Source organism: Centropristis striata, chromosome 17, assembly GCF_030273125.1.
Source record: "Centropristis striata isolate RG_2023a ecotype Rhode Island chromosome 17, C.striata_1.0, whole genome shotgun sequence".
Classification (NCBI taxonomy): Eukaryota; Metazoa; Chordata; class Actinopteri; order Perciformes; family Serranidae; genus Centropristis; species Centropristis striata.
In genome coordinates this window covers 34,950,844-34,976,842 of record NC_081533.1, presented here as the reverse complement: position 1 = coordinate 34,976,842, position 25,999 = coordinate 34,950,844, and the positions used below count along the sequence as shown (strand labels likewise).

General features: G+C 37.5%; 1 protein-coding gene across 1 annotated transcript; it reads right to left on the bottom strand.

Moving 5' to 3' along the window:
- Positions 1–15,257: 15,257 nt before the first annotated feature.
- Positions 15,258–25,028, bottom strand: LOC131989309 (butyrophilin subfamily 3 member A2-like). The gene is made up of 7 exons (XM_059354502.1): positions 24,977–25,028; positions 24,289–24,397; positions 23,683–24,024; positions 22,182–22,469; positions 21,975–22,097; positions 21,388–21,862; positions 15,258–15,501 (listed from the first exon to the last, which is right to left on the bottom strand). Exons 2-7 carry the CDS (start codon positions 24,386–24,388, stop codon positions 15,258–15,260), a joined length of 1,572 nt encoding a protein of 523 aa, XP_059210485.1. The 5' UTR covers positions 24,389–24,397; positions 24,977–25,028.
- Between the last annotated feature and the right edge of the window lie 971 nt (positions 25,029–25,999).

Sequence of the window (25,999 nt, the reverse complement as noted above, 5' to 3'; positions counted from 1 at the left end):
GTGTGTTTTCAACCCTAAAATCATGTTATTTCTGTTCACTCATGCGATAATTAACATTCAATTGACAATTGACTTCATATACTCTCTATCATAAAGTTCAAAACCCTTCTGTAGTTTCAAAATGTATCAATAATAATTGATTAACTCGTTTTTATTACACATTTATGACTTGGAAAACTTTGAGCTGCATGTTAAGTTAGTAATCTTCCATCTTTCAGAGGAACAACCCTTTTATGTGACATCTACTGTTGACCAACTTTCTCCCCCTAAAAACCCACGGACTAATCATATAAAGTATAATGATAATAAGACTTAATTATCTTAAAGATATTTTCAAGTTTATTTTCAACACTGAACTACATTTAGGAAGAAAAAAGCAGCACCTGGTTTAAATAAAGTGCACAGCACCAGACAGGCACGAGTTAATGATTCACTTCTTTCTACAACCAGATATTATCTCCTCCTGTTATCTAACTGACCTGTTAAAGTCAAACAAACCTTATCAGTCAAACAAACACAGCAGACACTTTCACTTTCATTATGACTGAGTTTATCTGCACAGTGAGAGTGTGGCGCCCCTCACTGTTTGAAATGTCTTTCTGTGCCAGTAAATTATTAATATGCAACCTTTATCACACTCAGTAGAGCAGCATATCTTTACTGTTGTAGATAATAGTAATCCACTCATCTGCTGGTACAAAGTATCAGCCTTGATACCCTGAAAAATCTTATGACAGTGTTAGTGTTGGATTCATAAAAAACTAAATGCAAAACAGAAACTTTAAAAACAAAAGACTCTTTGTAAGAACTATACTTTCCAACATTCAATAAAGAACACCTGGCAGCATGTCTTTAACTTGTTGTGTTGTTTGTCTTTAACAAAATAACATGAACATTTAGTATTAAATGACAGTAATAACAATAACAGTATTTTAGAGACCAGTACCCCCTCAAAAACAACACAGGGGGTTTGTACAGGTATCAAAATAAGATGCATATTTATGTTTTTTTTTTACATAACTCCCTTGGCTCACATCACCCTCGTTACTACTTTACTTCCACCATTTACATTATTTATTTCCTGTTTAAACTGTCTTTTATAACGCCTCACTAGGACGGTTTTTGCCCTAAACCTAGCTCAGTGGTTTTCTAGCCTTAATTTAAAGAAACTGCAGCTTTTTTACAACCGTGAACTGTACGTGTATGTACGTGTAAATCTTTCCCTTTTTTGGACTGATTTTGTTATTACTTTACAGCTTGTAAAATTAAAAGATGGTGCACAGAAAAAAAGAGATGTGTCAAAAAACAACACATGGTTGTGTTGATATCATTTTGACACATATCTTATTAACAATATCTTATTTTTCTTTTCTTTTTTCCCCCATGCCTCTGGATAGATGGACACAATACATGTGTCATCTGATTGGGGGAGAATAGTGTTTAATAACAGAAAAACTTGATAAAAATGTATATGATAGTACATGAAATAGCCTTAAACAGAATACAAAATAATATTTATACATTAAATGAATATATCGGCCTGTGAATATATCAAGTTTAAAAGTTTAACTGCCATTTTTTCGTCCACCAATGGATTCGGACGTGGACGTGGTTAACACATTAAGTAGTAGTTTTTGGTAATTTTCAGTTACACATTATCAACATATAATGAGTTAAAATGACACAATTTGTGTGTTAAAATGGCTCACGCATTTATTGTGTTAAATTTGACACAACATGTATAGTCCCTAAGCACACTCACTAACATGTGTTAAATTTCTGCACAACATGTGACATTTTTAACACGTCTCTTTTTGCAGTGTGTAGGAATATGTAAAACTAAAACAGAGGAAACACAGCTTTTTTTTTTTTACCAAGTCTAACATGTTATTAGTATTCTATGGTCTCTAAGTCAGGTTACTAAATTCAAACATTTATGATGTTTAAACATTTTGCAGTAAGAAAGCTGTTATTAGCATTAAAAATCCAGCAATTCAGGAGTAATCAACTCAAATTTACATCGAGCTGCATGTTGTTTGTCTGATTAGACTTTAGACTCAATCTGTGACTTTATGGTTTTATAACTAGATTGATCATAAACTGTGACAGCTGCTGGTTTTATATTACTTACAGAAACAGATTAAACATCAACCGGTTGCTGCAGTGAGGATGTCTGGGGATGTTTTGGACTGTATTCTTCACAACCTTTCAGTCTTTAGAAAACTTCAGTTTTTACCCGAAATGATTTATTTATTTACAACAAAATTAAAAAAGAAAGCAAACTGAACATACTGCAATATCACTGCATACAACTACAATACAACTACATTTGAGTTTTGTGTTTACTTCTGCCTTAACTAAACGACTGTCATATTTCATGATTTATTGATGTCAGTCAAATAATAACTAGAGTCAACATGACAAATTGCTGCTATATGTTTGGATATATGTGTTTGGATATGATATATATGTTGTTGGATAGTTGGTATAGAGTGGCAGGATTACACTATTCAAAAGCAAAAGGAAAAAAGACAAGCAAATCAGATTAACATGGTAGCCTTTCCACTATGAAATGTAATTTTACACTATATGGAATAATAAGCACATTTATTATCTACCTTGCTTGACTTTTATTGAATATTCTGTGTTTCTTTACCCATTGTTTTGCTGAAATTGTTGATTATGATTAGAATGTGACTGTTCTGATGTGGAGTTCAGGCCCCACAATGTAAGTGTAAGAATTTAATATTATTGTGCACAAATGCACTTGATAAGCATTTAATGAACCCTTTAAAATATATATTGTTTTCATTACTGGGTAATTGAATAATGGTTGAAGGCTTACAATTATATGGGACCATCCAGACAGTATTGCACAGCAGTATTATCACCTTACTTACCACTTAGAGTATGTATGGAGCCATTATAGCAAGGTTATTATAGTTAACGAAAACTAACGAAATAACGAAAACTAGAATTGAAAAAACATTTTCGTTAACTGAAATAAAAATAAAAACTAGAGTTTTTAAAAAAACGATAACTAACTGAAACTGTATTTTGTGGTTACAAAACTAACTAAAACTAACTAAAATTATGGTGGAAATGTCCTTAGTTTTCGTTTTTGTCAACTTTTTTCATTCATAATTCAGTGTTTCTATTTGAACATGCAACACATGGTGAATATGTTTACTGAGACTGGGATGTCTACACTAGAACCAAAATACAAAACAGTTAATAACCTTATTGGGGCTGAGATGATAAACCAAAGGAAATGAAGGAAACATTTATTATGACCTCTTTGAATCTGGCACCCAACACATAGCCCATTACAAAAAAACTAAAACTAACACTAAAACTAATAAAAACTAAACTAAAACTAAGCATTTTCAAAAAATAAAAACTAAACTAAAACTAGAAAACTCACTCTTAAAACTAACTGAAACTAACTGAATTTGAAAACAAAAATTCACAACGAAATTAAAACTAAAACTAATGAAAAATCCAAAACTATTATAACCTTGCATTATAGTAGCAAAAGAGCTGCAGATGCGTATCTCAATCGGTGTAATCAGATTTGTAAATGTGTGAAAAAATTGAATTTGTGAATGGTACAAGAATCGCCAAATATTAATTTAGAATCATTGTGTGTGTGTATGAGATATGATATTGTGTAAAAAATAATCTACAAATCTAGATTTTCAAGTGTACTGCGATCTGTAAATGTGTACACACATCTGTAAACCTATAAAACATCTGCAAATAGCCACCAGATCTGCAAGAGTGTGATGATTTTTCTGTAACTCTTCTATGTAATTATGTCTATGCATGGGCGGATCTACCACCACAGTTGGCAACAGCGAATTAGATAGATAGATAGATAGATAGATAGATAGATAGATACATAGATAGATAGATAGATAGATAGATAGATAGATAGATAGATAGACTTTATTTATCCCAAGCTGGGAAATTACAGTGTAGCAGCAGCATTACACACAGAGACAATGACAACACAATTAAATAAAAAGAACAACCTAGGCATACTTCAAGCAATAAAATATAAAAAGACAATAAAATACAATAAAAATAAAGTGTCTAAAGAAGGAGTATGTATTAAGGAGTGGAATAGAATTCCAGTGCAGAATAAATATGAATATACAGTATAAAAATGTTGGTGCTATGAAACAAATAAGGTGCAATGAACAAGAAAAAGAAAAGTTACGTCCGATTTGACATTTACGAGCGCGAGTTTCCAATGTCCGACTGCAGTGAATGCAGCACGAGTTAACGTCAGAGCGGCCGGCTCGAGACTGTTTTGTTTTGAAAACTGAGTGGCGCGAAGCGAGGCAGCCGGGAGTCGCGAGGAGAGAAGAGACGGCGGGAAAGAGGTAAAAACTGATTAACTATCTATCAAGAAATGAAATTACAATGAAAACACAGTGCTAGCATAGTTGTGATGCTGGTTTTGAGATGATAAAAATCTGGTTGAAGAAAGTTATTTCGCGAACTATAGCTATATGTAATGTTAGCTAGATCTGACTTTAGTTCTGTGTAAAGTAGGCTACAAATGCTAATATTGATTAAAAGTTACTTTGAATTTTACAGAATTGAAGAGGAAAGGTAGCATACAGAGTTTTTTCTCACCAAAGAGAAAAATGACAGAATTAGAAAATGAACAACTGAGCAAGATAGACGGAGAAGTTGAGGTGGAAGTTGTTGCTGCTTAGTATATTAAGTTACATATGAATAAGAACAACAAATGACAAAGATGGACATTTTGCTATAAGCTGTATTTAAGGGACATTGCTTAGACTTTTTCAAATAAATATAAATATTCATGTTTGCTTAAATATGAATAATTGTAATATTTTGTTAAGTGTATTTTAGATCTATTGCTCAGATTAAATTCCAAAATTAAACAAATTAACATTTTAGCCTGGTGACAGTTCCAAATTGATTATGTTTTACTAGTCATTATATTATATAATTAGTTAAGATGTTATGCGGTTTGAATCTTTCCTCCTCTCTATCTTCTAGACATATCCAAGTCCAGGTGTGAGGTGCCAGTGTGAGAGAGTTTCCAGGGAGGAGCCAGGAGAAGCTTCCGCAGCGACTGGTACAAATTATGGTAAAGCCTGATTTCCACCGGGCGCGTTACTGCAGCGTCACGTCAGCGTCGCGTATGCCGTTGCAAATAGGTAACACTCTAATCAATAATAGGTAACACTCTAATCAATGAGAGCATTTCCACCAGGCACGTAGCGTAGCGTTACTGCAGCGTCACATCAGCGTCTCTACGCGAGCATTAGGTAGGACTTCTATTTCTCCGCAAGACGCTGCCAAACCGCGTAAATCTCAACAGAGCAGATCACACCAGACAGGAAGTCCGACTCAGAATCAGCGTAAAACACTTCCGCCCCTTTCAAAATAAAACACAGTACGCAGTTTATGCAGCCTAAAACTACTTCACATCAACATTATGTTATGACCGGGGCACCAGATCAGCAATCAATCAATCAATCAATCAATCAATCAATCAAAGGGTCTCAGAGGATCGGCGACACGGACGACAAGAGACTGATTGTTGAAGTGGAACATCATACAATCATTTATGACATAACATATTGTTTTTATAAGGATAGATGGTCAGATCAACATATCTTTCACCTCAGAGAAGCAAAGTAAGTTGGTTGTTGTTGTTGTTGTTTACTTTATTCACACAGTTTATCCATAGACTGTATAAATAGAGTTTAGAGTTTATCACGGGATCTTGCGGTCTCCCGTATGGTCAGGATTATCGCGTGATCTCGTTATGTCGCGTGTATACGACCGACTCGCTAAGCTGACGTGCTGCTGCTGTAACGCGCCCGGTGGAAATCCCCAGTAAGTTACATATGAATAAGAACAACAAATGACAAAGACGGACATTTTGCTAAAAGCTGTATTTAAGAGACATTGCTTAGACTTTTTCAAATAAATATAAATATTCATGTTTGCTTAAATATGAATCATTTTAATATTATGTTAAGTGTATTTTAGATCTATTGCTCAGATTAAATTCCAAAATTAAACAAATTAACATTTTAGCCTGGTGACAGTTCCAAATTGATTATGTTTTACTAGTCATTATATTGTATAAGTAGTTAAGATGTTATGCGGTTTGAATCTTTCCTCCTCTCTATCTTCTAGACTTATCCAAGTCCAGGTGTGAGGTGCCAGTCCAGCCATTGTGAGAGAGTTTCCCCAAGACCCTCCAGGGAGGAACCAGGAGAAGCTTCCGCAGCGACTGGTACAAATTATGGTTAAGCCTGATTTCCACCGGGCGCGTTACTGCAGCGTCACGTCAGCGTCGCGTACGCCGTTGCAAATAGGTAACACTCTAATCAATGAGAGCGTTTACACCGGGCGCGCTGCGTAACGTTACAGCAGCATCACGTCAGCGTCTCTACGCGAGCATTAGGTAGGACTTCTATTTCTCCGCGAGACGCTGCCAAACCGCGTGAATCTCAACAGAGCAGATCACACCAGACAGGAAGTCCGACTCAGAATCAGCATAAAACACTTCCGCCCCTTTCAAAATAAAACACAATACGCAGTTCATGCAGCCTAAAACTACTTCACATCAACATTATGTTATGACCGAGGCACCAGATCAGCAATCAATCAATCAATCAATCAATCAATCAATCAAAGGGTCTCAGAGGATCGGCGACACGGACGACAAGAGACTGATTGTTGAAGTGGAACATCATACAATCATTTATGACATAACATATTGGTTTTATAAGGATAGATGGTCAGATCAACAGATCTTTCACATCAGAGAAGCAAAGTAAGCTGTTGTTGTTGTTGTTGTTGTTTACTTTATACACACAGTTTATCCATAGACTGTATAAATGGAGTTTAAAGTTTATCACGGGATCTTGGGGTCTCCCGTATGGTCAGGATTATCGCGTGATCTCGTGATCTCGCGTGTATACGACCGGCTCGCTAAGCTGACGTGCTGCTGCTGTAACGCGCCCGGTGGAAATCCCCAGTCAGAATACTCACACTTGAAAGATGCAGCTCACTGTTTTACTTGTAGGCTACAATGAAAGACAGTGGTTTCTGTTCTCACGCCAGATCTGAAGGTCATGTAATGTTTTCATGGACAGAGAACAAGAAAGTTATGGATAAAAATACCTCAATGTTTGGACTAATGGATGAGCAAATAGCCAAAAAATTTGCAGAAATTTTTGTTCTAACAGCCACAAAAAAACGTAGCACAGCGGGGTCACAGGGAGTCTCTCGACTCAGAAAAAAAGGGTGTTTTTCTGTCTATGCTTGGTAACCATACCATACCTTGCTGGGTAACCATAACCCCATTATTAAAAAATGACTTGAACAACAAGCTAAAAATGCAAAATACACGAGTAAAACAATACAGAATTAAATAATTGAGTGCTTGGCTGCAATGGTCAAAGAGGAAATCATCCAGGAAGTTAAAACAAGCAAGCAGTTTTCAGTTATTGTTGATGAAATTAAAGATGTCCAGAAAAAAGAGCAAATGTCATTTGTTCTGAGGTATTTTTACAACGGTGTGGTTCATGAAAGCTTTCTGGAGTTTGAAGTGGCAGAACACCTGGATGCTGCCACCTTAACCTCCTGAGACCCTGCGTCCTCATACTACGACATTACATTTTTGCCTCTTAGCACCATGATACTCCATTTTTTAAAACTTTGACCTATTAGCCACATTTAGGGACACTGCTTGCGTCTTGTGGTGATATCACAACATTACACCCATTTCAGTGAAAACAAAATGGCGGGAATATCAGCGAAAGACTTCTACAGCAGCTCCCGAAAGAAAAAAGAGCAAGGTAAAGATTATATCCAAGTTTTATGAATGAAACCAGTGTATTTATGCACAGTAATGTCTCTAGCTTCATATGGCAATAAAATTTGACACATTTTAGTAATAGTGGCAAGCTAGAACATCAGTGAATGGGTGGTTGACGTGAACTCAAATTCAAAGTGAAAAAAATAATAATTCAAAAATATATGTCAAATGATATATAATTATATTCCCTTATATGTGAATCATTCAAAACTGAATGTGTCCATTTCTAATTCTTCACATATTTTGCATATTATTCACTTTTTGGTGTGGTAGTCCTAAAATGTGTCCACCGGTGCAACAAAATAAAGAATATCATTATTTAATTCAGAGAATGTTGGACAGATAAGATAGATAAGCCAAAGGCATATTAGTTTGTCCCAATTATATTTCCACATCAAACATACCCCCCAAAAATTCAGAATTATGTTATTTGAATTATGTGTTACTATAAGATGTACACATAGAGACTTCACCCAAATGCCTGGGTTGCGTTCATTATAAGGAATCTTCATTTCATCCTTATAGCTGCATAGTGATGATAACATTATTGTACTATCCAACATTTTTTACATACATTTTTCATTAAAATACCTTTTCCACACACAATTAAATTTGTTGCACCACAGGACATTCCGTTGCACCATTGGACAACAGAGTACTAGTATGCCCATGTCGTGTACAAAGTCAAATTTATTATTTTAAATTCAGTCAAATTTTTAGTACAACACAGGTAAAATATTTTTACTTTCACATAACCATGAATGGAATTAATCTATAAAATAACTGGGTCAAATTCATTGAACAACCCATCAACACAACACAGTGAAACATCCTGTGGTTCTTTAAAATAATTCATTGTGAATTCATTTATTTCATGAACTGTGCTGTACAACATAGTACACCATGCAATACAAGCAAAATAACAACACAAAAGCAATAAAACAAAAGTACAAAAAATGCTACAAACATTCTGATAGCCATACTTTCACATAACCATAAATGGAATTAATCAAGAAAATAATTGGGTAAAATTAGTTGAACAACCCATCAAGACAACACAGCAAAACATCCTGTGAATTGATTCATTATGAACTGTGCTGTACAACATACTAAACCATGAAATACAAGCAAAATAAAAAGTTGTAGTGTTTAGCAGAAACTCATTCCCTTTTCACACCTCATTGAAAAGCAGCCAGTCGTACTTGGCGAGTTGTGCGGCCCGCTGGTAGGGCTCTGGCTCAGAGATGGCAGAAACAAGTTTGTTCTTGCTGTACAAAATACAGTCTTGTTTAGCAGGCCACTTGAATATGTTTTTGTTGCTTACTTGCTCCATGCAATTCACTGCAAAGTGCTCCTCATTTATTTCGGTGATTTGGCCCGTAAAAATGGCATATTCTCGTACCTCACTATGACAAATTTAAAACTAAAAAACTATGATAAATCCCCTTGCTCCACTTCCTTTCCACTATTATGACTTTCAGGACTCTTGGGCTGGGCTTCAAAGACTCAGAGGAGACGCTTCCCTTTGCTCGATTGTCTGGCCTCATCTTTTTAGGGGAGAAGCAGCTGCACATTTCTGGGAACCGGCAGAAACAGCTGAGAGCCCTGTAGAAAATCTCTCCTGGCGAGAATGACAGGATCTGGTGCGTGGTAAGTATGCCTGGGACTTTTGGAACAGACGGTGGCAACATCTCATCAAACACTTGTATGTCTGCCTCATTGATCCATTTGAATTGGATGTTGGGGACCTCTTTTTGGATCAGGAATTCATAAAGGTCCTTTGGGCTTTGTATGTCTTGCCCTCCATGGACATGGTTGTCGGCCATTCGCTTGACTGCACCTCCAACCCCATCCGGTGCGCCTTTTCCGTGGGCTCTCTCCGAGTAGTTCCACGTAACCCTCTTCAGCCCCCATGTGTATGGCACACTGCTTAACAAGTAACAGTTGGCCTTGTTCCGGTACTGAGTTACTGGACCATCACTCAGTACGTGCATAGTGTCAATCTTGTGGCCAGACTTTTTCATAATGTCCTGGGCCACTGGTTTCAGATGGGCCCACCCAGCACACTCACTGTGGCTGACTGAATCCGAGATAGTGGCGTAGGACTGTGACCCTGTGCATGTGTATGCCACAACAGTGTGGATAGAAGCCTGCTGCCTGTTCCCTCAAAAATGAAATGACTGAATTTCTGTATTCAATTTACAGGCGTAATTTTCAGAAAAGTCCACGTGCAGGACCATTTCATTCTCTTTCAGGTGTTCCTTCAGATGCCTGAACTTCTTGGCCTGATGAAGCCAGTTGAACTGGTGGATGGCAATACCTTCCAACTCTTTCTGGAACTCCTCAACCAGTTCTCCCCCTGTACCATTCTCAGTCTTCTTCACCCAGTTTTTATATGGTTTTTCTCCGACCACCACATCTTCCTTCGCCCAGTGTTCCCATCTGGCCCGATCATCTGGGTTGTGTGTGGCAAGCTCAACTTCATCAAAGCAGCACTCAGTGCATGTGCGCTCCATGCATTTCAAGTTGTCAGTATTACAGGTTATGCTGGAAAGAAGATCTGATAGGCTTTTTGATGGTAGGATACCACGATGTGACAACGCATCAAAAAGTAGACGCAAGTTCTCGTGTTGGTAGCAGGCGCATGTATTGCGGTCATTTGATTTGGCTTCTGTTACATAAAATGGCCTGTAGTGTATAAACTGTCTGTAAGACAGTCGAAGGTGTGGTCCAGCAGTCTGGAGGTATTCGTTGTGCAAGTCAACCAACGATTTTGCAAGTACTCTCCTCTGCATTTTTTCTTTCCTTCCAATGGTGTCTTTCTTCCCTGGAAGAAGCCTGCTGTTCTCATCCCTTAATAAGATATCTGTTTTATATCTACATAATGGCGTTGCTCCAGGATGTGTCATAATAACTCTACATAGGGACCTTAACACTTATAACCTCTAGATTCATTAAGTAAACACTCGTATGACATGCATTCAAGTATTTTAATGTATTTAGATTAATTTTTCATTAAATTACAGTTGTTGTTGTAAGATAAGTAATGCTACCCAGGACAGTTGCACCGGTGGACAAATGTCATGTTCAAAACAGAATATTTGCATAGTTGAAGAACGATACTCATTTTTTGCAGATGGATTAGATGTAGAAGAATGAACTGCATATTAAAAAATGAATTTTAATTAAATATTATCAAATTTTACTTATATTTGTCACTGGGAACACAAAAATTGAGCGTCACGTCAACCACCCAAATGTCAAGTACTCGTTTGAGTACATTGGAACTATGTTACGATATTGATTGTACCAAGTGGTTAGCTAAACTTGAGAATATTTAGATGAGTTTACAGTTGTAAATAGTTATTTTAAGTGGTCCATGTGGTTTAATTACAGGTGTAAACACTTTACATTTTTAACCTTTAATTTTAACCTGTCTAGATAACTAGCAAGCTAGCTAGATAACTAGCTAACATCATATGTTAGCCATCTGTCTCTGTAAGGAACTTTCCTTGAGGTAACTATGACCTGGATGAATGTGTATATTCACAGGCTCTTTGTCATGTTATCATTACAGGGAAGCTTTCATTGTCAAGAGCAGAACAATTGCTCATGGCAATTGCAGACAACTCTGAGGTTGAAGACTTCTCAGATGGGGAAGATCATGATCCTGCTGTGGATGAAGTCATTCCACATGCCACCTCTCATCACTAAACCCCCCCCCCACACACTTTAATAGGTTTCAGAATGTTTAATGCATTACAAATAAAATGTATTATGTTTTTATTATTAGAGCTGGACGAGGATGAGCAAGGACATGGAGAGCCCAGGACAGAACCTAGGAATGCTGGACGTGAAGAGCGCTGGAGGTCTGCTCCATTTATCGCAAACTTAGTCCAGTTTCAGGTTGAAGAGGATGAACTGAAAGATGAGCGAACAGGTTGGCAGCCACTGGATTATGTGGAGCAGTACATTGACTCAGAGCTGATGAAAGTCGTTGCTGACTGCACAAATGCCATGTCACAAGCTAACAGTGGGACATTTCTCAACACTTCGGTTGATGAAATATATCACTTCTTTGGAGCAGCAATTTTGATGTCTTGCGTGCCTTATCCACAGACAAGGATGTTTTGGTCCAATGCCCTACGAATCCCTGCCATTAGTGACACAATGTCACGTGATCGGTTCTTCAAACTGCGGAGCTATCTGAAAGTAGTCATCGATGATGATGTTCCAGAAGACAAGAGGAAAACTGACAAATTCTGGAAGGTGAGGCCTTTTATGAACCGCATACTCACCGGCTGCCACCTTCAGGCCCATCCAGAATGCGTCTCAATTGACGAGCAGATGATCCCATTTACAGGGGCCTGTCCATTCCAACAGTATGTGCCACTAAAGCCGAATCCAGTGGGAATGAAGAACTTCGTGCTGGCATCAGTGGATGGAATTATGCTAGACTTTGAAGTCTACCAAGGTTCAAAGACACTGGGTTTGCAGGTTAAGGACTCAGATGGATTGGGTCTAGGAGCTCTGGTCATCAAATGTCTGTCTGAAACCCTGACTGCTATTAGCCGCTAGTGGTGCTAATAGCCCCGCTACCGTAACGCCAGTGATGTCGCTACGAGCCGGGGGACAGTGGAGCCGGCGAGAGACTTTTCGCCTTTCAACTTTCGCTCTAAACTATTTAAAACACCATCTGCAGCTAAAGAGAGTTTCGCGTCTGCAGCAGCCATGTTGGATCCGTAAGAAAACTACAAGCTTCCGTCTGCCGGGTAGTACGCGTCGTCGTCTTGCCGTCCCTCCCCGCTCTGTGATTGGATCCCTAAAACAGGGCTAAGAAACGGCCGTGGTTGCCAGACTGGATGGAGGTTCGAAATGAAATTTGAGCACGCAAGGCAGTATGGGTATACCCAGGCTATAAAAATACTCTCCCAGGCTAAAATGTTAGTGTGTGTTAAACACAGTCTGATGGTTATAACTTATCAATGACAGTTCCAAATTGATTATGTTTTACTAGTCATTATATTGAATAATTAGTTCAGATGTAATGCAGTTTGAATCTTTCCTCCTCTCCATCTTCTAGACATATCCAAGTCCAGGTGTGAGGTGCCAGTCCAGCCATTGAGTGTGAGAGTTTCCCTAAGACCCTGGAGGCCAGGAGAAGCTTCCGCAGCGACTGGTACAAATCTCATCCCTGGTTAGAATACTCACACTCGAAAGATGCAACTTACTGTTTTGCTTGTGGCATTTTCCACTCTCCTATGCTCCAAGGACTGTTTTCACCTCATTCGAGGGTTATCGTAACTGGAAAAAGGCTACAATGAGAGACAGTGGTTTCTGTTCTCATGCCAGATCTGAAGGTCATGTAAATGCAATGTTTGCATGGACAACATGGAGAACAAGAAAATTATGGATAAAAATACCTCAACTATGGACTATTGGATGAGCAAAAGAAGAAGCAGGTGGCTGAAAACCAATACTACATTAAAACATTAGCAGAAATTTTAGTTCTAAGAGCCACAGAAAACGTAGCACAGCGGGGTCAAAGGGAGTCTCTCGACTCAGGAAAAAAGGGTGTTTTTCTGTCTATGTTAGACTTGCTGGGTTACCATAACCCCATTATTAAAAAAAGGCTTGAACAACAAGCTAAAAATCCAAAATACAGGAGTAAAACAATACAGAGTCAGCTTTCTGGAGTTTGAAGTGGCAGAACACCTGGATGCTGCCACCTTAAGTGGCAAGATTATATGCTTCCTTGAGAAGCATGGGCAGGAGTACAAGAAAAACCTTGTAGGCCAGGGCTGCAATGGGGCAGCAGTGATGCGTGGGGCACATGCAGGTGTTCAAGCAAAAATAAAAGAAGTAGCCAAACATAACAAAATAAATACTAGTAACCTATACATGAAAAAAATGTCTGAATGCAGTTTGGCATATTGTCATGTTGATTTTACCACATTGGAATTATTTATCAATTGCATTCTACTAATTTTTGTTTGACTAATATCAGCTGAAAATCAATGAGTACAATTTCATTATATGTTATCAGTACAGTCAACGATGTTGAATAATTAATACATTTTACTCAATGGGGACTAGTTGGTTTCAATCGCCTTACACTTCCGCTCAAGACATTTGCGCCACATGGAGGGTGATGTCGGACTCTACTGCAGCCGCCGTCGACTGTCATCAAGGTAAGAGCCTTCAGCAACACTTTATAGCTACTTTGCTAAGCAGCTGAACATTAATTTGGGATACCGCGAGTTAACTAACAACTTTACTGGCAGTAGGCTACTTTACTGGCAAATTTAATCTCTGCCGGAGTGCGGAGCAGCATAAAATGTAAAAAAATATGTACTTATGATAACATTTGGAGTAGCAACGATTCGTTAGATGAGAAACACTATTTTAATGTACAAGATTGAAAAAGAACAAACAGGGTCCTCAATTTTTATGTGTCACTGTACATTATGACACATGATTAACCGTTCGCTTCGTTCTTGCTGCCTGACGCTTGACTGAATTCGTGTGGTGATATCCACCGTGACCAGAGCGTGCACATCGAGGAGTCAGAGTGCAGACAACCAAAAGTTGGAAGTTAGATTTACCGGACTGAATTTGGTGAGTGATGGTTTCAATCATTTTTATATTTTCTGGTATATCTAAGTTACCCAGGAGCTCTGTTGACATATGCTTAGTTAACGTTAGCTACAGCTTGATGAATTGAGTCATTGAACACAGCGAGAGAACATAACATTAGCTGCTAGCCAGCTAACGCTCCGGTGGAAAATGATTAACTAACGGTACTGTTAGCTAGATATTGTTACTGAAATTCTCTATAACTTTTATTTCCAGGACGTGTGGATGCTATTGAGGTGAGAGGACTGGCAAGGCTGAAGGTGAACAGGTGAGCAAACATTTTCGGAAAAAAGGTGAGGCCAGGTCTCTTCTTCTGTTTATTGTCAGTTGGAAAATCAGTTTGGAGATGGATTAGTGCCACCAAGTGGACCGGAGTCACTGAATCCTAATTCAAACACCTACTGAGTGGAGTGTGAGAGCTAGTGTAAATATTGGGTATGTTGATCTATGTTTGTCTTCATACGGAACCAGATTGACTTTCATCGGCCCAACACAATGGCACACCAGTGACATTTTTGTGAACTGTATTTGTCCACCTGTTGGCCTTGACTTTGGCACATTTTACCCGGGTTGGTTAGTCTATCAAGATTCAAACATCCTCCTTCCTGTTCATCCTTGTAATCTGAATCTCTATCGGCTCCAGCAGTTTCTCTAAGTTCAGTATCTGTCCCTCAGTGTTTTTCCTTTTCTTGTCCAGTTTCCACAGAGCCTTTAGGTATAGGTTTTCCTTTTCTCTTAATAATTAATCTGATTTGTCAAACCCCCTTGTCTTCTCTACTGACTGCAGCTTGTTTTTGATCTCCTCCCTCTCTTCCTCCATCTCCTTGAGTTGCCCTTTCAGTTGGTTTCTCTGTCCCTCCACTTCAGTTTTCACCTCTTTCAGTGTGTTGTCCATCTGATCCCTCTGTATCTCTAGTGTGGTAACCATCGATGTCCTCTCATCCCGTCCTCCAGCATGTGATGCGTTTCCCCCTTTGAAAAAAAATCTGACATAGAACACAGAAACACATCAAGAAAAAGACATTTTAAGCAAATATCTAACTTATGAGTAAGATTTCCTTCCCTAAAAGCATTTTAGACCAAAACAAGAATTTAGAAATGTGTTTTGAATTAATTAAATGATAACAGTAAAATGTGAGACACGTTTAAGAAAATAACAGTGACTTGTTTGTCTTGTAGTGAAATATATTATTGTGCGTGCGCTCTCCCACACGTCAACCTTACTGCGGATTTCCACCGGGCGCGGAACGGCTCCGCCGCGGGTTTGCTCCATCCTCTGCCCGGCGTCAGTTCCCACCGGGCGCGTAACTGCAGCGTAGCGAGCCAGCCGTATACACGCGAGATAGAGACCGCGAGATCCCTTTTTAAACTGTGTATAAGGTAAACAACAACAACAACAACAAACTTACTTAACTTCTCCTACATGTAAGATCTGACCATCTCTCCTTATAGAAAGAATATGTTATGTCATAAATGATTATATGCTGTTCCACTTCAACAATCCGACTCTTGTCGTCCATGTCTCCAACCCTCTGAGACCCTTTGATTGATTGATAAATTGCTGATCTGGTGCCCACGGTCAAGACGTAATGTTGATGTGAAGTAGTTTTAGGCTGCATGAACTGCGTATTGTTTTATTTTGAAAGGAGCAAAATTTCTGACAGGATTCTGTATTTTTAAGTTTTAGACCTCAAGATTCAGGCCTGCACCGTTTGTTTTTTGGGTTGTGTGCACACAAGGGTTTATCTTTCAAAATTATTTTTATTGGATTTTCCTTGGATGCATAATTATATCAGCTGTCAGAGCACACATCAGTTTATCCAATACATCCATAGACTAGGAAAGTACAAAATAAATGAAAACACCAAAGTTATAGTCAAAATATACAAAAACAAAACAAATAGAAAAAAGGTCCAGTTGCGCATAGAGTCAGTCGTCCTCAACCAGAAAAAATGGATCAGCTGGAGGTTTATCACTCTAAATGAAGCCCATCAGGTTGCTTTACAAATCCAATAAAGTCATCCCATGTCTTGTGAAAGTTCTGTAGAACACCATTAACAGTAAACCTGATTTTTTCTAATTTAAGATTGCACATAATACTCCTGATGAGATGTGTGTATGTGGGTGGAGCAGTATTCTTCCAGTTACACAAGATCAAACGTTGCGCTAATAAGGAGGAGAATGCCATAACCTTACGTTGACAGGAAGTCATAGATATTTATTTATTTATTTTTATTTTTTTCACACAAGGGTTTATGTTAAATGTGAAAAGAGTATTGCATTCAGGGAATAATGAGTGATACTGATTTTGAGAGTATTTTCCTGTAACTAAGATATGGTCAACATGTACCACATGTGAAATAATTTGTTGTGTTTAATACTTTTCAATATAAAAGAAACAAGTTACAGTTGAAGCAATTTGTTTATTCTTAGTAGGATTTTACATTCTATTTCATTTTAAGTTCTACTAAGTATAGGCACCAAATAACTTATACCCTTACCTTATCTCTGAAAAGAAGAAGAAAGAGTTAGTTATATTTTATTAAGGTTAATACGGCACCACCCAAACAAAAAATAAGAACCCAGAGCCCACCCTAATATTTAAGGTGATTCCTCAGTTCATAGTGCAGGGTGCTACATTTAGTTGTTTTAAAAATCAAAAATTTCGAAAAGGAAACTTAGTTGTAAAACCATACCATCAATGCAAAGACAGAAAATAAATTGACTGAATAAATCACTCCTCATCAGATCATTTAGCAGTGGAAGCATAGCATTTCTGAAAAAACTATATCCTGTAAACCTAGCAAACCAAAGTTAATTTTAAAGAGGAGACCACCTGGCAAAGAAAAGCAACAAAAGCAAAAATGATAACAGTAATATAGTTTGTTAACCAGTCAATAACGATTCAGAAATCTTTTTATACTCAAGTTTTTTTTTTTTTTTTTTTTACTGAATTTTCAGTAAATCAATGAAACAAAGAGGAAGTCTGCAGAATCTACAACAGATTAATTTAACATCCACAACATAAAAGGTCATAACTCACTATATTGTATGATTTCAATGTCAAAATGGCATTTTGTAAGGCTCGAAACTACCAGTATTAAAAACAAAGTAATTAATAAATAATGAATGAATGATTTGTAGTTCTTTTTTTGTTTGTTTTTAAAGGGGAAATTCAATTTTTGTCATAGTTTACCTGTTGTGTGTGTCAACATGTCAGCTGTCCTCAGAGTGCAGTGAGCTTCAGGGAAAAAGTCCTCCAATAAAATGATTTGTCCTTTTATATTAATTGTCTGTAATCTTATTAAGGTGTGTTCACCTTGTGTCCTGTCTGCTGCAGCTCTGTTATGATGTGTGCAGATCTATAAGACTGTGGTGTTCAACACTCAGAGATATGACTTGGAGCAAATCAAGTCATATCATTTCTTTTAATGAATAATTATTTATGATAATTATTCATAATTCTTATAGCCATCTAACCACACTTTTGAGCCGTGAGATTCACATAAGTGTTGCTCATGTTGATCCCTACATGTTTGGTAATCCTTATATGAGGGATAGCATTTATGATAACGCCCTTTTATTGACATATTTGATGCCCTGTGCAAGGTCATCATTTATTCATTAAAGAGCCATCCTTAATTACCAACATTTTGGTGCCCCTGTTTTGGAGGCAATTTGTATCTCTCACCAGATACCCCTACAATTACAATAGGAACATTTTTTATTTGTCTTCACTAAATGATGTTAAAGTGCTATCTAATGATTTTAATTGATGTTTGATTATTTGTAAGTCAACATGACGTAGTCTTGCTAGTTTATATATATATATATATATATATATATATATGAAAACTGACATGATTTATAAAAAACAATAAACAATATGAAACAGCAAAGTTTATTTATGAAGTATGCATACATATTTAAATGGTTTCACATTACTGTTTAATATGATCAACAAACATCTAAATCATCTCTGTCTGAAATTATTTGTTGCATGTTTTTCAGAAGTAAATTATTTAATTCCTTTCACATATAAGCAGTTTTTACCATATCACAGGACTTCAAAGCATGTAACTCTAAAAAATCAAAACTCTAAAAGTTGTCCTTGACAACAACGAACAATTTGTAGTCAGTTAAAAATTTTGTTTTTTAAGCTTATTTAAGTTATCACAGATTTTTTCCATACAAATTTCCATGAATGCTTTTTTCATTTGATTTTTTTTTCAATAACAAAAAAGACAGCCACATTGCTACAAATACAAATCATAAAGAAGTTAACAGGGTTTTTTTTTTCCATTATCATCTTACCATCATACATATGTGTACACTTTGTACTCCAACAACCAATTAAATCTATTGGATTTTTATTATTATATTATTGACAGAGCAAAAAATAAATCTTCACATTCTCACACTACTATTTCATAGGAAATTCACTTTACACTCCTCTCCAACACTCCCAGCAAGCAAGAATGAATTCAGTTTAGTTGTACATTGAAGCCAAGTGCAGTGAAGTTTGGTCGATGTCTTGTTTAGCAGGTTTACAAACTTAACCTGTTTGATTGTCAGCAACCCATGCTGATGACATCAGGTCCCCAAATCCAATTATTATTTATGCAGCGTGTGTTTCTCACACAAATCCAAGGCATGTCCATGGCAACGTAAATCTAGCACCCAATTGTCCCCCCTCAGCCATCCTATGATGGCTCTATCATGTATCTATTACGATGTTTTGTTCTCAAAGAATGCTTCTTAAAATCAGAACATTTTCTGATTTTAAGAAGCATTCTTTGAGAACAAAACATCGTTCATTGTGAAAAAGGCCTGAGAGGCAAACAGAAATATGTTGTTGCACAGATCCATCACTGGGTCTCTCCCTGCATGGGTTTATTGACACCTTTCCATTTCAAGTTTATTTCTCTCAGCACACTGGTCTCTTGTAACTTCACTGATTGCAGCATCCATTAGCTGTTTCCTGGGTCTAGCTTAACGTCACACAAGAACATGATTGTGGAGTAATTGTTCATGGCTGAATGTCTGTTTATATGCTTCCCTGTATTTTTTTCTTTTCATTACCACACGCACATCCTGGTTCATTAAACTTAATTATCTGTATCTTGCTCATTATGATTCATGTCTGATAGATTATACCTTTTTGTACTTAATGACCTGGTTTATTCCGTTAGCAAGCATTTATTTTTAGGGAGAAAAACAGTCGGCAGTATTTTCAGCAGGGAGCTTGCGGCCATCATGTTTGGGGAAAGTTATCTCGCTGCTGCCCTTCAATTTCAGATCTCCTTGAGTGCTACAAAGACTTTCTATCAGGACCAAAATTATCTCATATCACCTGATAAAATTGTGTAAAACATGTATTTTTTAAAATATGTGAGTATAATTGACAAAGTGATGCTTTATATATATTTTATATTGTTTCATTTATTAGTTAAATATTTTTGTCGTGTTGAAACTGTGACATTATTTTTGAACAAACAATATGAAAGAGCAATGTTTATTTATTTATTTTTTTACAATGTTTAGTTCAAATACACACACAGAGGTACACACACACACACACACTCGAGTGAGTAATTTATTCAATAAAAACATGCAATGCAAAACAGAAAAGTATATCTAGAATGAAACTAAAACACAATTCAAGAAAACATATTAAAAACAAAATTCTAAACAAATATGCAAATACACAAACAGATAAAATGTTAACTACAAACAAAAACCACCATGTTTAACGTCCTTTCATGCTTTCTTCCATCGCCAACATCCAAAATCCTTTCTGCCACAAACGGCAAGGAAATAAACGAGCCTGTACAATGTGTTCTGTGTTTTAGAGCTCAATGGATATTTAATATATTCAGAAAACTAGATGAAAGTCAAAAATTGCAATTAACTAAATACATTTCATATGTAATTTTTAACCAACAGCACAACTTAAAAAGTCACAAGTGACAACTGTGTCATCAACACATTAAATGCATACAAAAATCATCAGTCTATTCCTGAATTCCATCCAACAATATTGTTTAAATAAAATCAAACTACTGACAGTACTTTCTTTATTTCTCACTATTGTTTATAATCATGAGTGCATTTGATAAGATAAAATGGGACTAGAAAAATGTAAAAGCTTACCATAATATTATATAATACAGTATTTTAAAAGGGGCAAAAATACATGATACAAAAACACAATTTTACAAAATGTGGGTTTCATTTAAATGCAATCTTAATCTGCGTACATTTTAAGTTTAAAAAAAAAAAAAAAGTACTCAATCAATTCATTCACTGGATGAATGCAAGTCTAACCAGAGACAAACATCAGCAGCTGACAGCTCTAACTTGTTAACATGGATGGAAATAAATAAGTAAATAAGCACATGTGCTGCTCAAGCCTGCTTTGAGGTCTAATGGTTAAATTCACTCTCTTTTAGCCCTTTTTTGGTCTCCTTCCTTTTTTGCGTTTTAGCTGCAAAATGGCACAGGGCTTTTTGCAGCTTTTTCTCTGAAAACGAAGCTATGAGACCAGTGAAAGTGAACCAGAACAGTAAAGTTGTAGGTTGGCCAGAAGTTTTTAAATCATAAAGTATTATTTATAGCTGGTTTAATTAGTGTAGATGTGAGTATGTAGACATTACGATTTTGTAAATTGATTTTATGTTTTATTTATATTTATCCTCTTCTTTCTCACTAAGGCTTCCCCTAAATCGCTTCTTCTCTGTTCCTCCTCCAGTTCTTTCTTAGTTTGCGTCATGTTCTCTGTTTCTTTCTATTTTCTGCAATCTTACTAACCACATTAATTGCCTTCTTCTTTAGTTTGTTCTCTCTGAGTTTAAAGCATTCCTCTCTCTGACTCTGTGTCCTGCAGCTGCTCATCCCTTTCCTTCCCTATCTCCTCTGTAATTCTATTAACTTCATCATGTGCCTTCTTCATTAGTTTTTCTGTGTTTATTTGCAGTTCTTCAAATTCTGTCTTTCTCTCCTCCAGGTTCCAGTTGTTCTGTATTAGGGTTTCTTTGAGTTCTCTGTATGCTTTAGCTTTTTTTAATGTTACATCTCCCTCCTCCTTTGCTACTTCTTTCTCCACAGACTGAACCTTCTCTCTGTTCTCCTCCAACAGTTTCTCTGCCTTCTCCTTTTGTTCAGTGACTTTGTTATTCTGATTCACCATTTCCTTCATCAGTCCCTTCACTATATCAATAACCTGTGTCTTATCTGTCTCTTTCTGCTGTAACTCCGCCTTCATTTTTTCGTTTTCTGCCTTGAGCTGCTCTCCTCTGATGACTTCTGCTTCCATCAAACTCTGCTGCTCCGTGCTTTTAATGACACCTGTGGTTTAGCAGAGTTATACAGAACTGTTAAACTGTGCTCACTCATGTTATCATAGGCTTGATTGATATTAAATGCATTATTAAAAAAACAAAATACATTTTTCCCTCACCAGATTTGTTTTGTCTCCATTTCCAGACAATACAGCCGACTGCCAAGACAAACATTATAGCAAACAGCACACTAATGGTGGTAGAGGCAGCACAACCAGAGCAAGAAGCCATGAAGAAATCCTCTGAAATGATAAAAGACAACAAAACTTTTACAAAACTCAACTTCATGTTGGAAACAAAAGTTGAACATCACTGTAGATTTCTACCTGTAAGAGTGATGTGTGCCTCTCTGGTGTGGTTGGTGTTCTTCTGGTGGACTCTACAGGTGAAGCTGTTGCTGTGTCTCTTCTCCACAGTCACTCTGCTGCTGACAGTATAGAGGTCATCAGGACCTCTGACTGTCTCTGTAGGTCCAGCAGAGAGGAGCTTTCCCTCACCGTCCAGCCACAACACCTCAGGCTCTGGATACCAGCCAGAAGACTCACAGTCTAACATCACTCCACTGCTGGTTTCATCAATGCCTGCTAGGCTGATAGCAGGTGAGGAGACGGCACCTGATTATGAGACATTTCAGACATGCAGAAATTATTAGTCAAATTTTTTGATCAATGTGCATCATCCTTTTTACCCCAGTAAACACATCAGCATACTGTGCCTACTTTGGTTCATGTTTATGAATATATTATGAGTTCTGGGGACCAAACAAAAAACTGAAGAGGAAAACCACGATGCTCACATTTCGGTATCTTAACATTTGTATTGGGAAACTGTTGCCCACTTTGGCCTGACCTGGTAGGTCCATAGATTACAGATTTCAATCCCTTTTCCCGTCTACCTGTAGTTGAGTTGTTGGTGACTGGGAGGGAAATTTTAAGGTACAAAAGGGCTGTTTCCACTACCGGGCAATACCCGGAATGAGGTGGGTCTCACTCGCCGAAATGCCCCTAATTTTGAATACGAGCAGTCCGGAGCCGGCTTTTGTTGGGACTCTTCGTCCCTGTGGAAGAGCAGGGCCTTTTTTCTCCCCTGATATAGCCTGGTTACTGATTGGATAGATCGCTAAGCTGGATGTGACGTAGTACTCTACACGACAACAAGACGACATTTATAAAAGGAGGTGAAGCAGTGTTCCCAATTTAGCGATTTTGTTGCTAAATTTAGTGACTTTTCAGATCCCCTTAGCAACTATTTTTCAAGAAAGCGACTGGAGACAAATCCAGCGACTCCTTCTTACTTAAGAAGAGCCGCCGTTAGCTGCAGTTAGCTACAGTTAGCTCTGTAGCAGTACAGTGTGTATGTGCTAACAGGCTATCAGTTTGCTCTGTAACAGTACAGTGTGTATGTGCTAACAGGCTAACAGTTAGCTCTGTAGCAGTACAGTGTGTATGTGCTGATGCTGCAGGAGGTGTTCACTTAGTGATCTCTGTTTGTTTACAACAAGCACCAGACACTCTGGTGTTAGCATCGCTAACTGTGCACAGTTAGCGATGCCTTTAATTCACCATCACGATGTTTATGATCAGCGGAGACTCTGTGCATAATTAGTCATGCTGCTTTCAGCTGATGACGTGCACAGACAGTGACAGTGAAAACCATACGTCACCTCCAGAGTCTCTAAATCCCTCTGGGGGCTAACTTGTAGTGGCGACACGCAGAGTGAGCGGACATTTGAGAGGGTGTGGCCTGAGACTTTCCCAGTGGGCACTCTTCCCCCCTAGTTGAAAGCTTAAGTTTCTATACGTCGGATTACGTAGTTGTTTTACTTACCAACAAGGAGCTCTACAAAATATTCTTGACTCAGTTTTGGGATGTAGCATCTGTATGTCCCGTGATCAGAGTTCTTCACTGGGGACAGTTTCAGTGAAATGTCTCCGTGTTTCATGTTGCTGATGGACAGTGACGCTCTCCCCTTGTAGGCTTTGTTTTGTTCATTCAGAAGCTCCTTACCATTATGCCACACAAAGACAAATCTTGGCTTCAAGTCAGGTCTCCCCCACTCTATTGTCATGGTAACAGCATTCATGGAAGGCTCAAGCTGGCATGGCAAAACAACGTCATCACCGACCATCACCATGACTGTCTGAGTAAGATGATTGTCCAGAGACTGACCTGAAAAAAAAATCGACATATTCTCATGAAGGGGTTCATATGATATCCTATGAAATGTGACATGACAAGTAAAAGTAAAAGCCTTGCTGATGTGGGCTGACAAAATACAGCCAACAGATGCACAATGATAATAATGATAATGATAATAACTCATTGGTGGCTTGTCTGTGTTCATGTGTCAATTAAACACATACCAAGGTGTTACTAAAGTGTGTGTGTGTGTGTGTGTGTGTGTGTGTGTGTGTGTGTGTGTGTGTAAGGTACCTCCATTTGGTAAGTGTGTTAGGAGAAGGAACACAGCGATCCTCTGAAAAACACTGGCAGTCCTGAGAGATCTTAGAAGTCTGTCATTAGTTGGAACCATCCTGGAGTACTAAAATTTCAAATATATTTGAAATGTAAATTTAAAAAAATGTAAAAAATGTATTTAAACAATATTGTTCAAGATTTGCCTTCTTTAGCAGCAATTTGTAAATAAATGTTTGGGTGTGCATGTGTACAATAGCATGTGATAACAATGGTAACCATATTCCAAATTTGCCAGCAACAACTAATTTCACGACCTATTTGGACCTGATTAACATTAGAGAAGGAGATTGTTAATTAAATATATTTTTTTAGTATCACATCCTTGTTTAGTCAAATGTCACACTGAGCAAATAAAGAAGGAAACTGGAAAATGGACGTCACTTAAACCAGTGAGTTAACTGACAAACAGTAGGTAACGACAGCTGGGGAGACATATATAATACGTATTAACACACACACACACACACACACATAGACTTAGGGTTAAGTCTCCAATGTAGTATGTGTTGGCTTTTGTGAAGTAAGATCGGCTTTCTTTCTATATAATTGTTATACTATTATAATGCATGTTTCATAAACTTTGCTGGACACATGATGGCACCCATTTTAAAAAACAGAATTAAACTTTGAAAATCCCACATACCTGTTGTGTGCATGTCGCCTCGCCTCAGTTAGCTGCACTGTCAAAGTCCTCAAATAAAACGTGTACTTTGGACAGGAGAGTGAGTGATAAAATGAGGTGTGTTCTAATTCATGCCGTCTGCCCCTTTATGTGCGTAGAATGTAAGTGAACAGGACGCAAATATTTTCCAATGTTAAATTTGTGGATGTGTGACCAAGCTGCACCTCTGCTTTCCAGATTGTTTGTATGAGTTTGTTAGCAATTCTTCTTACTTTAACAATACTTTTTCATATTCATTTAAATTTGTTCTAAATAAAGGCCACCAGCAACAGACAATACAGAAACAAAGCAGCACACATTAATATAGAAAATGTAGACATATTTGAAGATGTTTTTAAAAAATGAAAAGCAAAACTGATTTTCATACACAGTACCATGTTAACACTAGTTTTGTCTACTTCCTGCCTAACAAATAACCTGAAATAAAGTTGACTGTTAAGATTTAACAAAGGAAAGTTCAATACAAACCAGCCATCATGTTTTCCCATTACAGACTGGGAAAACAGTGGCAATGCATTATGGGATATCTTGAGTGTGTGGTAAGTCTCATCATCAGCATACTACGAAATTAATCTTTATTGAGTATAAAGCTGGACATTTCTTGCTTACACAAACTAACATACAAAGCCAGTATAAACACACTACATACTCATTTTATCACATGTAGTGTGTTTAGTATTATGGTGGCTGTAAAATGAGCTGTGCCCTACTATATTGTTATGAATACATTTTATTTGGAGGCGCCTTTCTTGGCACTGAAGGACACCATACAAAAGGATAGATAAAGAAACAACAATAAAATACACAGAATTAAGAACAATACAATAAAATAGATTGGACAGGGTAATTGTCATCAGAGGGAATAGGCAGTTCTAAACAGATGTGTTTTGAGTTGTGATTTGAAATGGGGGAATGAGTCAGTGTTTCTAAGTTGGGCTGGTAGTGAGTTCCAGAGGCGGGGAGCAGAGTGGCCAAATGCTCTGC

Coding starts and splice junctions, on each gene's coding strand:
- LOC131989309 (XM_059354502.1), bottom strand. CDS start 24,388: ATGGTTCCAACTAATGACAGACTTCTAAGATCTCTCAGGACTGCCAGT. Junction 24,025..24,288: donor AACACACTTACCAAATGGAG/GTACCTTACACA, acceptor TTTTTTTTTCAG/GTCAGTCTCTGGACAATCAT. Junction 15,502..21,387: donor GAGCAGCTGCAGGACACAGA/GTCAGAGAGAGG, acceptor GTTCTATGTCAG/ATTTTTTTTCAAAGGGGGAA.